The sequence below is a fragment of the Monomorium pharaonis genome, chromosome 10, assembly GCF_013373865.1.
Source record: "Monomorium pharaonis isolate MP-MQ-018 chromosome 10, ASM1337386v2, whole genome shotgun sequence".
Classification (NCBI taxonomy): domain Eukaryota; kingdom Metazoa; phylum Arthropoda; class Insecta; order Hymenoptera; family Formicidae; genus Monomorium; species Monomorium pharaonis.
In genome coordinates, this window is record NC_050476.1 from 15,761,431 (window position 1) to 15,776,047 (window position 14,617).

General features: G+C 30.1%; 1 protein-coding gene across 1 annotated transcript in view; it reads right to left on the minus strand.

Moving 5' to 3' along the window:
• Window positions 1-3,268: 3,268 nt before the first annotated feature.
• LOC105835694 (cell adhesion molecule 2) overlaps window positions 3,269-14,617 on the minus strand; it is a 72,358-nt gene continuing 61,009 nt past the window's right edge. Inside the window, exons 3-6 of the mRNA XM_012679181.3 lie at window positions 11,240-11,375; window positions 10,753-10,886; window positions 9,510-9,771; window positions 3,269-7,955 (exon numbers count right to left, since the gene is read on the minus strand). Coding sequence (XP_012534635.1) covers window positions 7,882-7,955; window positions 9,510-9,771; window positions 10,753-10,886; window positions 11,240-11,375 — 606 coding nt within the window. The 3' untranslated portion in view covers window positions 3,269-7,881. The remainder of the gene's footprint in view (window positions 7,956-9,509; window positions 9,772-10,752; window positions 10,887-11,239; window positions 11,376-14,617) is intronic.

Here is a 14,617-nt window from a genome sequence, read left to right on the forward strand (position 1 = left end):
TATAAAATTTTGCTTTAGCGATGTAATTAGATCTTTTTTCACTACAATATATTGAATTAAATAAAAACTGTAAAATATGCTATTTTTTACGTAATCTTTAAACGCGATTTGTTGTTAGAAAAAGTAAATTTTCGAAAAAAGCAATAATAGTATTCGAAAGTGCAAGCTTTCAACTTTCTATTGTTTTTTTGTTGAATGCTGTATGTTGATTTTTTCACAAGTTGTAAGCGATCAAAGTCAAAGTGATCACTTTTTATTCAAACATCGATAACTTGGTCAAAAAAATTGCACACCGACATAAACGACCACTTGAAATAAAGGGAAAAAATCTCGCTCTAAGATGCAAATAATAGAAAGTACAGAACTTCGCGATTTTTTCTACAGCAGATGCAATGCAGCAAAATTGCATAAAAATTTTTATTTTGACGAGTCAAGCTTTATCATTGTGCCGTTTCGTGAAAAAAAGGATAATTAAAATTGCCAAAATTTATTCAAAAATAGAGAGTTCAAGCTTAAAAATGCTTTTTGGAAAAAAAATGCGATGATTTTTCGCAGTGTTATACTTATTTAAAATTATGCAAAATTTCGACACAAATCTTTGTATGCGCTAATTTTGTTGACCAGTATGTAATTATAAAGCAGGAATTAGTAACGTGGTGAGCTACTACGATACACACAACAATGTTATATAATAATGAATAATTTTAATAACGATGAAAATTTTGTACATATTTACAAGTTTGTAAACATTTATTTGTAATACAACACGTATTAAGGGCCTTAACACACTATTTTGTATGAAACGCGTTTCTACTTGATTAATGGATATGAACGCAACGTCTCGCGCGTACCACGTGGATGTCAATTTCGCGCCTCAACGTGTCTCAAAGCGATCAAAATCACGATGCAAAATGTTTCCAAATCAATACAAAAAAAAATATGGAAAGGATCTATTTTAAGTATATTGAAATGCTGCGTATTCACGTTGATTCAAATATAATAATATAGGCGCACTACATAACTTGCGTTTTTATCCTGGAAAGAATAAAAAAACATCCAAATTTTTTATTCTACTATTGCGAACACTGCATCGGTATAAGATTATTTTAAAAAATTCTATATCGAGATGTATAATTTTAAATTACAATTTAAAAGATATATGAGCTTTTCTCTTGTCTTACATTCCCATATAGCACGATTACAGCAACATTGCATAAACATTTTAGCACAAAATTGTAACATTACAAAAATGTAGTAAAATGTTGCTATAATACAGAGTTACAATATTGCAGCGATTGTATATTATCTGGTTTTAGAAAAATAGTAATGCCATATTGCAGCGCTATTATAATATTACATATAATAATATACAATATGTTTTAGTATTTCTAATAATATTTTAGGTGCTATTGTATTAACTTATTTTGGCACATATAATTTTCAGGAATATCATATGCCTTGAATTTATTTTTACGCAAAAGAATAAAAAAATTTACTGTCAAAATATATCTCATTTACTTTTGTTTTTGAATTCAATTTTAGGGATTTCCTCAAAAAATTATCCTATCTAAAAAAATGCATGTATAGTCGATTACTTGCGTCTCTCAAAATTTATCGTTGTCGCTTTTCAACGATACCAATTGATTTTCTCGTTGCGTTTACTTCGTGTTGCGAGAGTAACTGTCGTTGCAATTAAATTTTGCAGTTGTCAAATTTATATAGGTGGTTATTTATACAATTATCGTTGTAATTTATTTTTAAAAAGAAGTGAAATAAGAAATAAAAAGTTAAGTAGCGCGCGCGAAACATGCATCTGTGTTCTACTTTCATTAAAATATAGATGAAATACATCTCATAATATTGCGACGTCTTCTATTCTAACTAGAGTGTTCTTTTTTAATTACGAAAAGTTGAATTATTTGCCATATTTATCTGACTGTGGTAACATACATTATTAACAAAAAAAAAGACAAATCAATCTTAATGTAAATTTTTACCTAATAAATTTCTAAAGATTGAGAAATTAGAAAATAGATAAATATTTTTTTGAATAGTGTTTTTTGCTTAGATAATTATACTATTAACTCTAAGTTTATATTTAAAAAAATTTTTTATTTATTTTCTTTAAATTTGTTTATTTATTTATTTGTCTTTTTATGAAATATTTTGCTTAAGATTAGAACAAAAAAGCCAATATTTATTTTTTAATAATTAAAAATTAAAATTAAGGTCTGAGATAATTACTTGATCTTAATCTTATAAAAAATCTGCAATTTTTGAGGGATAAAAAATTGATAAGATTGAAGTGACTAACAAAAAAAATTATTTGGTGACGCTTCAGAAGACTTGGGAGGACATAACTGAAAAATATCCTTAAATCTTTGTGGAGAGTATACCAAGACGACTTCAAGTAGTAATTAAGGCAAAAAAGTCTTATTAAATTGTATTTTTTTTGCTTTTATTAAATTTTCTGTAAATTTTAATACGATATTATTAAAAATAAATATAATATCTTTTCTTGTCCAAATCAATTCAAAAGAAATTTCTGAAAAAGTTAGAAATAAATTTAAAAAAAAAAGTCTTTTTTAAGCATTAAATTTAATTAATAAACAATTAATTATCTGAGCAAAAATATTCAAAGCTTTTTTCATAAATTTATCAGGTAGAAATCTGGAACATTAGAGATTTTTTAAATAATTTATTGTTATTGGTTACGTGTAAAGCGTAGAACATTATTTTTCACAATATTTTTGAAACATTGCTGCAACATTGCTAAAGTAATTTTTACAAAAAAATGTTTACTATGCTTTTGCAACATTACAATATATAATGTTGCAATATTGTAGCAATGTAACTGCACATTTACGTACTATATGGACTCTTCTCAAAAAATCGTGTAAAAATGTATAATATAAATCTGCTAAAGAGTATTCTAAAAAAAAAAAACAATGCTCTTTTTTTTACTTTATATTTTCAGAACATTTTAAAATTATGTTTATATTGACGGACTTAGTAAACGTTTATCGTACTTTTATTATTCAAGCGAAGAATAAACTTTTTGCTATGCGTTATACAACAAAAGACACATAAAAAAATTTGTCATTTAAACATGCAGAAAGTCAATGCTCTTTGTCGCACTCGTTCTTGAATATTATTCTTAGATTTTGCTATTATCTCTTCCCAGGATAAACCATGCGAAGTTGACGTCGCAGCACCAAAAAACGCGAACCTCTCCTTTTTTTAAAGATATGTGTTAATTTTTCCACGGTTTTTTTTTTAGAATGTGCAAAAGCGATAAATCTTTTCTATTTCACAAGAGAAATACACCATTTGTCGGGTTGGAAAATGTAATATTTTCGTCAAATATTTGTGTCGTATATTTTTCACCATAAAAAACGCTCCTAACGAAAGATACGTTTTCTCGCTCGAATAAAGAGAAGGAAAAAGAAAAGAACAAGGATTAAAAAACGACATATGGCGTAACGATGCTCATATCGAGAGCATTTTTTTCTGTTGTACAGTCTACAACTTTTTTTATATCGAGTACTCTCGTGGACGTGTTCTATAGACTTCGCTATCACATAATACAAACTTCAATCACAATATTTTTGTTGTTGTATCTTTTGTTAATGTAAGGTAATAACATATATGTCGCACAGCTCAGTGTACTCGCAACAGTTTTTACTCAAAGTATATTGTAAGAGCAAAATTTAATTTTTTACCGGCGTAATTGCGTAATTGATCGTAATATTTAAATATTTAATTGTAATTATATAATTGATTGGCATCAATAGTTGATAACATGCGACCTGCCCATGATAATTTTTCAGGCTTTGTACTACTTTTACATACTTTTATTTTCCAAAAATTTGTGCGTGCATATGTACGTTTATGCGTTTGTGATTAGATTTACGTTTACGCTTTTGTGCAAAAATTTAAGATAAAACCACTTTTAATTATTATATAACAATAAATAAAGCGATATTAGTAATCATCAAGTAATCGTAACTAAACGGAAGAAACTTTATTCTTAGGTTATTATTCAATAAAGTTAGTGAATAGTATATCGTCGATTGCATCAATAATCATCAGTCAATAAAAATTTCAGCAATATTTTGTTTCTTAAAGAAATACTAATGCCATGCAAGTTTGTACGAAAGAAAAAGAAAATCAAAAAATAATTTTGCAGAGGAAAGTCGCCAATGCTAGCATAAGTATAAAGAAACACATGGTATAAATAAACAAGATGTGCTCTTGCGCATGAAAATTTAACCAATTAGAATGATGGAACAAGTAACTGGCCATATATATTCATTCAATTAGCGTTTTCAAAACCCGCGATACTCAAAACATAATATAATTTATTATAAATAAAATAAGGTTAGTAAATGTATTTATTCAAGGTTTAATCAAGATTTCTATTGTGACTTTTACTACTTTTATTAATAATTTTTTCGTCTTGTATATTGTAAAAAAGAAACATTCTTTACAAAATCACAAGTTACACGGTCATTTCATTATTATTTTCCAATATGGAAGACAACTTGTTCCAACTCTATATATGTGCAAAACAGATCCAAATTTGATCTACCTTGCGAGCACACTTCTTTACACCATGCATAGACCTATTAAAGTTGCAACATTTTATTTTTCAGAAATTACACTATATTAATACTGATAAAAATATGATTTGTTTAGATTATTATTATAGAAATTATTATAAAAATAAAAGTCATATAATTCATACATTCATATGTGTTCTACATAAAATCTACCAAAAATTAATTTACCTTGTAATTTTTATAATATACATATATAGTCATGCTAGATGATATCTTTCAGAACAACCTAACATAAGCTATTAAGAAATAATGATTAAAAAGACATTGATTTGACTTCGATTCGACGTTATTCCGATGAATCATTTCTTATTAGGAAGGTATTTGTATAATTGTAAAAAACCATTTTACATTAAATTGAAAGATTTCCAGAATTTTCATATGTTTACTTATAAAAATATTGTATAAATGACTCATGTTAAAGAAAAAGAAAAAATGTAACCTATTTGCTCAATCTTAGAGCACAATTTCTCAGATGTTTAATTTTGATTATTTTGCATTAATTAATTATTACAACATATAAAATAGTATATAAAATAGTTAAAAAATTGTTACATTATCTAATAAAAAATATTTTTATTTTTAAAATTTTATTTTTAGCTTTTATTTCAAGAAATACTATTAAAAAACAAAGTAGTATGCCAGTATTAGTAACTTTCCTCTATATAAACAGTTAACAAAATTTATTTTTATAAACTTTTCTGTGACTATGACAAAAACTAATACAATTTTTTGGCTTAAAGCAGTTCGACGTTTTTTTTAATTCGATTTAAATTCGATAACAATTTAGTTCTTTCTGGTTTTATACGAATAAATATTCACTGGACGACCGCGTTATTCGTATTCGCGCACTATCGATCAATACCTGATGTAATTGTCTTGCTTTAGTGTTTAGAAGCGAGAAAAAAACGTCAATTTAAGCTATGCTTGTTGACGTTGTTTGTTTAATGCCGGCTTGGAATTATAAGATTATTAATTATGGCGACATGTCAGGGATGAGGCTAAGTGAAGGCTTATGTTCTTTAGGCTCGGCAGGCGTGTATTGTTAGGAGATATTTCAATATCGATCGAAAATACGATAGTAATTTTGTACGCGTGACATATACCCGATATGAGATTAACTATGCCTTACAATTAGTCAGAAGAGGAACGACAGCAATCCGCTTAAACGTTTCGTGTGGTTATCGAACGGAATTCAACTCAATCGCGTTGCGATGCCTATGACCTACGGCCACGGAATTCCAGTTTATATAACGAAAGACTCATTTATAAAAGATACTCTGGAACAAGTTGTAAGTCGAGATGACGCGATAAGAACGTAACTATAATGTTTGATAGAGATTGTTATATAACAGTTTCCCTTTTAAATTTTTTCCTTTTATGCGCGTGTTGTAGGGTATTGTAGAGTATTATTGTAGGGTATTATTATGCCACAGTATTATTCAATTAATAAAATATTATTTTCTTAGCAGCATTCAACATTCAGCTATCTTTACCGATCGAAATCTATTAGAAATTAAAGATAGGGAAATACCACTGAAACAATATGAGATAATATTGGAACGCGCATGGACGCTAAGATAACCTGACAAAGCGAGTTCTAAGTGTCCTATATATATATATTTTTTTAGTACAATCCAGCAAAATATTCATTGTTTATTCAGGTTTTCAAATATATAGATTCGGCATGCATATATTTTTAACGAGATTGTACGATTCTTACTATTGTCTATCACGCATACACAGTATAGCTTAAACAAAAATACCTCTTTTTTGGATCAATTCTTAACAAAGTGTTGCATGACTATGTGCATTCCAGTATTATAATATTTCAGTGGAAAATACATTTACAAAGTGATATGGTTGTTTTAACAAAACAGTTGGAAGAATAATAAAAATAAAAGCAAAGCGAATTTAAAAGCGTCATTTAAATTTAGAAGCATTAGACGCTGTATTGAATCAAGGAAAGTTGAAATAAATTAATTTTTGTAAGATTAGATATCTGATTAAAATAAGAATAACCTTGGTAAAAAATGTTTTAACTTTATAATTATACTTACAATACTTTTAAAAATTCATGTTTTAAATTTATGTTTTCTAAGAAAAAGTACTTTAAACTTCTTCAAATTTTATCAGTTTTCTTCTTCCATAAGATAAGAAATCTTAGAAATTTATATATATAATGTTTACATAAAGAATTCTAGAAAATATGCAGATTTGTCTCAGCATGTAGAAAAACATTGGTCAAAATAAAGCTAATTAATTCTATGCTATTTAATTACTGTTTTAGCATTGTATAAACAACGAAATATATTGTTACTTACATATAATTTAATCTTTGAAAAATGTGATTATTTTAAATATTTCAGCAAAATATTTTATTTTATTTTAATATTAAAATATTAAGAAAATTTTAAAAAGTTATACAGAAAAAATTATATAAATTTATATAAAAGTTCTGTAAAATTATTTAGCGAATTCTAAGAAAAAATTTTACCAAGGTAAACATTAATTAGTATTATAAATAAATTTTCGGCTAAACTTGTTTGGTTAAATTTACAGATAAAAACAACAAGGAATGTTAACGCCATTTTGTCAGTTTTAACTTGCCCTATCATTTATTCACAGCGTAGAAGCGTAAAAGAATCACTCGCAATTTTGCTTCATGACTATAGTTAAGTCTGCTTCGTACGGAGAAATCGCCGAAACGCGGGATGAAGAAGAGGGCCGATAGTAATTCCGAAATGAAAGCGTATTTGCGAAGGATTGTTCGATTTTGGAAAAGTCATCGCGCGAGGCCACATAATCGAATAAATAAAAATGATATGTTATCAAAATAAAAACATTCCTTTATAAAAATCGTAGTAAGAGTAACATCAAATTGTATCTCGAAAGCGATACACAAGATGACTTCGAAAGTCGTCTTTCGCAACGTTTCTCACTAAAGAAACCTTGGGCGATCTAAACGAAGTCGCGCGAGACGTCGGATCGTACGCGTTCGTACGATCCATTGCCCAATCGTCTGCCCCGCGCTGGCATGAAAATACATTTAGAGCCTAGAGCGCACGTTATTGTAGATTTCATCGTACGCGTAAAATGGACGTACAATCATTATATGTATATCGGTCTCACGTTTTATTTACGGTACGCGGATTAGAAGTTTGTAAATAGAGTGAAACCGATCTCCTAACATTTACATGATTAGGAAGCGACGTGGAAAAAAAGAAAAGAGGAAGAAAGTAAATAAAAACGCTCGTTGTTATTATCGCACGACTGCGATCGATGTGATCAGGATGATGACGAGAATTGTCCACTGGATTACAACACTAGCGGATCCTGAAACATTAAAGACAAATTTTTGTTAGTCTCTTTCTTTATTATCTTTCTTTTTCCTAGACAATCGCTTTGTTTGCAACAATAAAAATATTACAAATAAAACTTTGACTTGGAAATTTTCTCTCTCTCTCTCTCTCTCTCTCTCTCTCTCTCTCTCTCACACTCTCACTCTCTCTCTCTCTCTCTCTCTCTCTCTCGCTCTCTTTTTCTGACATTAAAAAATTGAGTTGTTCTGACAAATTGTTAGAAAATATTGAAAATAGAGAAAAATATATTCATATGAAAGATCAACGAAAATAGAGATTCACTGAAGAGAGAATGCAATTGTTAACGATAAACTCGTGTAAGAGAGAGACCTGCGAGGGATTGCAGCAAATTTGCGATATGTATCTTTTAAATGACTAATTCGGATGCCGAACTATCCCTACGAATTCATTTTGTGAAGCCCCAAGCTATGTTCTTGCCATAATTTAGTTCAGGATTTGAATACAGTGTGGTTGAAATTAATCAGTTTTTACTGCGATAGCACTATCGTGGATTAGAGCATCGAGTAATTAGTTCTCGTTGTGATTAATGTGTGTATACGGTCACGGAGATTTGTTTTAATACTTAGGACCTTAATCCGATACTCCTCATTACTTGCAGTACAACCGAGGCTTTTCAATGCCAAGAAACAAATTTTCCTTGTGCAATATTACGGAAACGCCATCGCGTTTTAAAAAATCATGTTTACTGCAAAAAATATAATTATAAATATCCGCACGAAGTACTCGGAAATTCGCCGTCGACAAGCGTGCGTCGAAAATTATTTGCACATTTATAATTGGTTTAAATCGCGAAATATTTTGGATGAAAAGCGAGAAGTCCTTCCATACAACAAATTAATGATTACACACGTTTATGAACGTCTGACAAAGTTACCGACAATGGTTCCCGATCGGAGTAAACTTGTAGAAAACCCACAGGCCGAATACAAAAAAACAAATAAATAAAATGCATTATAATATTTTGACACGAGCGTGCAGTACCGCTCTTCAATATGTTAGATTCGACAACAAAATAATCTGACGAGCTTCAAGTATTATAATGGACATTTATAATCCTTTGCGAAGCTTGACCTCAGTGAATTTTTTATTATCTGCACTCCTGTTTGCAATCAATGGTCCACTACAATTGTACTGGGTTACAAAAATACAAAGGGATTTAAAAAGTGTGCGCGAAGTATGAAAACGTTAAAGAACATTACGAGAAAAATTGTAAGTGACAGTAAAGTAAAAAGTGATGGAGGGAAACAACTTTTTAATTGAACGTACGTTTTATCCTCGGTAACAAAACTATACTAGGTGCGATTCTGCTAATTATGGTTATACCAATAATGTCGGTGCAACTGGACCTTAATTATTTTAACTTGCACCACCAACTTTTAGACAAGGCAAAAGTTGAATTCAGCATTCGGGAGAGTTAATCGATAACGTTGGGAAACGTTGCGCAATTGCGGTGTAGGTAGGTAGGAAAGTAACGGGTGTGATGTACGACGGGAAAAGGAGAGCTTACCGTTCAGGTCCTCGCGAGTGTGGCTCTGCGCCCGGGTTTCGCGGCTCTCCATTATAGGTGTTTTCAGAACGCTCTCGTCGCCCTCCACGCTTTCCTCGTTGCTCTGTAGATAGACCGTGGCTATTGTGGCCAAGCACTTTAGCTTCATGTCGCCTTGCCTGAAGTGCTTGTTCGCGACGCGGAATTTCAGACCAAGTCTCGCGGTCTCCAGGCCATTCCCCTCATTGACGACAGTAGGCCCTATCAGGTAGTTGGTGTCGGCCTGAAAGCCCATACGTTTTTACAACAAGCCTTGTAAAGGCGATTTTATAACGGAACCGGGACATCTTACGCGAGAAATTTATAATGAATCTAAGGGTAGAGATTGAAAGAGACTCGAGCAATTAGATAAATTTTTATTTTTATACATAAAGTCGCGACCTAGATTACATGGCATCGACGGCATCAATTAGGCGCACGAGAGATGAAAAACAGATACGCGATTTTGTAGAATGCAATTTGAAAACAATTAAGAACGAGAGATTGCGCTCTTTTGATCCTGGATGCAAATTTTTTCGTGAAACCAATTATGCGAAATTGCATGAAGCACCGAAGCAAGATTCTAATTATCGCACGATAATGATAATAATATTCATCACAGCGACGCGATGCGCGCGCTATGGAGGTAAAGTTATTTTAAAGTTAATCTTTAATTCGGTTAAACTACGCGTCTATGGGGCGAAAAATTTCGCTAGAATATAATGCAGTATAACGAATTTTTTTTGAAAAAAGACGCAGTTCCATAAATATTAACGACACATAAATGGGATCGGATAAATGGAAAATACATAAACGTTCATGGATTTCAAATCGATATTCAATGTTGACACGGGAGACAGCCGACGTTTCACCTTTAATTGGTAACGGTGACTACTGTTTTATCAAAATAAATTTTAAATTAGAACATTATCGAGAGATATTTTTCGAGATTATGGACACGAAAATGGACACGCGTGACGTGCATATGCATCTTTGTGATGAAAACAGAACAGAACGAAGCCTTGATTTATTTAGCAAATTGCATATACGGCAATTCCGTTATACTTCATTTCTCTCTGTTTTTCTATTTCCTTTCTCTTTTCATCTTTCTTCCTTTCTTTCTTTCTGTTTAAATGCGCATTTCATCGCATTGGTCAGAAAAGTTTAGCGAAGCATGAAATAAAGGTTACAATTATTTTATCGACGGTTTAAGTGTCTCACTTACCGGCTCGTCGTTGATGAACCAAGACAATAGCGCAGGTGGTTTAGAAGGTGCCGACGTGCAGTTCATGTGAACGACATCGCCCACCTGATACTTGGAACGACCACCGGTTATCTGCGGTCCTTCGTTAGGTAGAACTGAAACGTTGCCATGACCCTTTCTAGTGCTATTGTCGTACCCTCGGATTAGATTCCCCTTATCTTACCACGCATTTACTGTACGTATTCATTTATCTAGTTTTGCCTCTCGCAAATTACGTTCGAAATAACCACCGCGCTCTAACGCAGTTTACTTTAAAGTTAAAGAACTTTTTTATGTATATTTTAAATTATTTACTGATTTCGATTTCTCTCCGTTTCAAAAATCGTCTGATTTGAATACGATCGCAAGATAAAGAGCTGTTTTTTTTTTGGCATTTTTCAGGATTTTTGTTACAATTTTAGCTTAATCAGCACACATTTTCGCTTTTATTTTCCATGACAATACTTACCGACTACAGTCATGTCTCCATGATCAGAGACCGTCTCAAAGGCGGGTGCCTCGCCCGACACCTCGCATCGATACCTCCCCGAACTCGTCACATTCACGTTGTTCAAGACAACTGAACTCTCGGTAGACTCGTCCCTCTGAATGCAAATTCGCGATTACAAGCTGCTGCGCCCAATCGAGCGTAACGCGGGGCCTGCGCGATGTACGATGCAACGAACAAACCAGATTCTATTAGATTCGAGTAAAATGCTACTCGTCGTGAGAGAGAGATATACAAAATGTATGTGCCCTCAGCTTAAAAGGTTCCTAAAGTGACGGAATCACTATATTACAGGATACAAAATATTCTTGGTTTTACAGAGTTGAAAAATTTTTTACTTAACACTGTTTAACACTTTCAGCCATTTACATATTTTTTATTAAATCAAAATTTTTAAAATTAAATATTTTTATCTTTGGATTCGAAGTTTGCAATTTAAAAAAACTCCCAGGAAAACTTTTTAAATATGAGAATTGTTAATTGAATTTGAACAGAAAATTTTATACTTTATATACTCTTATTAAAAAAAACAATGTAAACAACATAACAATAAACTCTAAAAACATTTTGAAACATACTAGAGTGTACTAAGAGTATAAAAAAGTTTCCCTATTGATTTTCATAAAAGATTGGTAAAAAATGCATTTTTCCATGAAAAAGAACTAATTTTAACTATTTGTTTAAATAATGTAATATTTTTGCAATTAATTCATAACTACTTGTATGTTACACTTATTGACGTTCTAAGAACATCGGTAAGTGTAATATAGGAACAGTTATTAATTAATTGCAAAAATATATATATTACATTTAAACAAATAGTTAAAATTTAAAAAATTCTAAAAGCTTTGTAGAAACAAAAATTCGGTATTTGTTATTAAAAAACTAAGAAAAAATAAAAACTGTAAAACAGTCGTTGAGCGACCTATCATGAGGCAAAGGATTAAACTCAGTATATATGTATAGGGGAAAAGGGTGTAAAGTGGGTAAAATGACGAATCGCTAATTTTTTTTAAACTAATAACAGATATCGACCCAATGTTGAACTCATTAAAGGCTTTAGATAATAGTAGATTGTCTGTTGTAGTTTGGTTTCAATCGGTCCACAAAAGTGGATAATATAATAAGACATGTATTTTAAATACACACCCATGCGTAATTTTTTAGCATCTGTTTATAGGGAATGATATATTATAGTAAATATTTTTGGTTTTTAAATAAAATCATGATATAGTATAGTTAAAAACGCACATACTAATGCATTCATATTTTTTATTGTTTGCAGTGTAACCTTTTTATTAAATAGTGAATACTACGATTGTGAATAAGATGATGGATGACGCCAGATGACGCATTTGTACTTGTAGATTCTGCAACGAACATAATTGCGTTAATGTTATGCAAATTAAGTTTATAATTTGTGATACTGGTTATACTGGTAATCTGTAAGTAAATTTTATCATATGCAATTTATTGATTTCGTTATTTTTAAAAAATAAAATAGTTGTACCATTAATATAATATATTGTTAAATAAATAAGAAAATTGGTGTTTATACAGATAAACAATAAGTTACAATATATAGGTTACAATTAATTTGACTCTTTTCGCTACTGAAAGTCATCTTATTTACATAGGAAGGAAGGGCAGCAAAAAGACGAAATTGACACGTTCTTAGAAAATCAAAATTTCTTAAAATTCTAATTTATTTAACAGCTTTTAATTTTTATGGTAGATATAAAAGGCTTCAGTGAATCTAAAAAAAAATAGATTATTATTTTTACACCGTCGCAGAAATTAAGAAAAATTGACAAACTTTAAGGTCATCATCTTATCCCCCTTTCTCCTATGTCTTTCGAAAATTAACAAAAATTATTTTGTTTATTTTGATTTTTTTGCAACTTTATACCTAGTACAATTTTAGGTAATTATTATAGAATAACAGACCACCTCCTGATGTTAATGACCTTAACATATATTATCAAGGTCATCATCCTGAGTAATGTTATAAAGGTTTTACTCGGCGCTTGCATTTGTTAAAAGTTATAAACAAAAAGATTGATTTAATATCGCAACTCAAAGTTCGACTTTTTGTTTGGTGTAAAATGTATTATAATAAAAAATTACAATTAAACATATTGATATATTGAAACTTGAAATAATCTGAACGAAATAAATTTTGGAGTCACTGATTTTTAATCAAAATTAAAGTTTTGAAAAAACAAAATACAGAATGGCTAAAAATCATGAAAAATCTCGATAAATTTACATCAAATCTAGCGTTTTTAGAGTTTTTTTGGATCATTGATTTTGAATCCAAAATCAAAATTTAGAAATTTACAAAACGGCCAAATAATAAACCAAAATGATAAGTCATGCATTTTAATAATTTTTGTATTCTTTTTAATATTGTTACGATATTGTACGCATTTATAAATTTATTTCTTTGTCATTAAAAAAGAAAGTAAATCTCGGCAAAAAATAATCATTAATCAAGTAAGGCTATTTCACTACAATACTCGTTTAGAAATGAGGCAGCTCAAGGATTCTATCAAACTATCTATGTTGGGAAAGAAGTTTCATTTAATATGAAAAGTGGAATTATTCCTTAAAACAATATATACGCAAACTCATAATTAATATGTAAGGCTATCAAAAATAAACATGTACACTGAGAAAAAAATGTTACTAATTTGACTAAATTTTGCAACTAAATTAAATTTGGTCTATTTAAGTATTATATATTTTAATTAACTATTAAATTGAAATTTGTGCATTTAAGTTAAATGGATAAATTCTTGAACTGACGAAATTTTAATTTAGTTGGAACATTTTGTCAAATCAACAATATTTTTTTCTCAATATAGGTACCTCAAAACAACAGAAAGTTAACAAAGTTTGGTAAGTGAAAGTGAATATCGTTGAAAGTGAATATCTTTGATAGTTAAAATAAGAAGACAATAGGGGATTATTGTTTTCATTTTACAAAAATTAATCTTTTTTTTTACATTTTTAGTCTGCTATGGCCCGTTTCTACCAACGTAGATTAACTTTAATCTCAGTTTAATTTATTTGTTATCTCATTCTAGTTCCAAAAATTAGAAAGAAGTAAAGAGTTAGTTAATCCGAGATTAAGGATGTATCGGACTGAAGTTTAAAATAGTACAAAGTTGCTAAAAATTTATAAAATTGTTCTTTTAGTTTCCCTAATGTACTGCAAAAAATTGAAAACGCATCCACTAAACGGTTGCTGAGTTATAACTATTTTAATTTTCACTGATTTTACATGGTATCCTTTTCTATCTTATGAAAAAAGACGAGCTTGACGGATGAAACAGC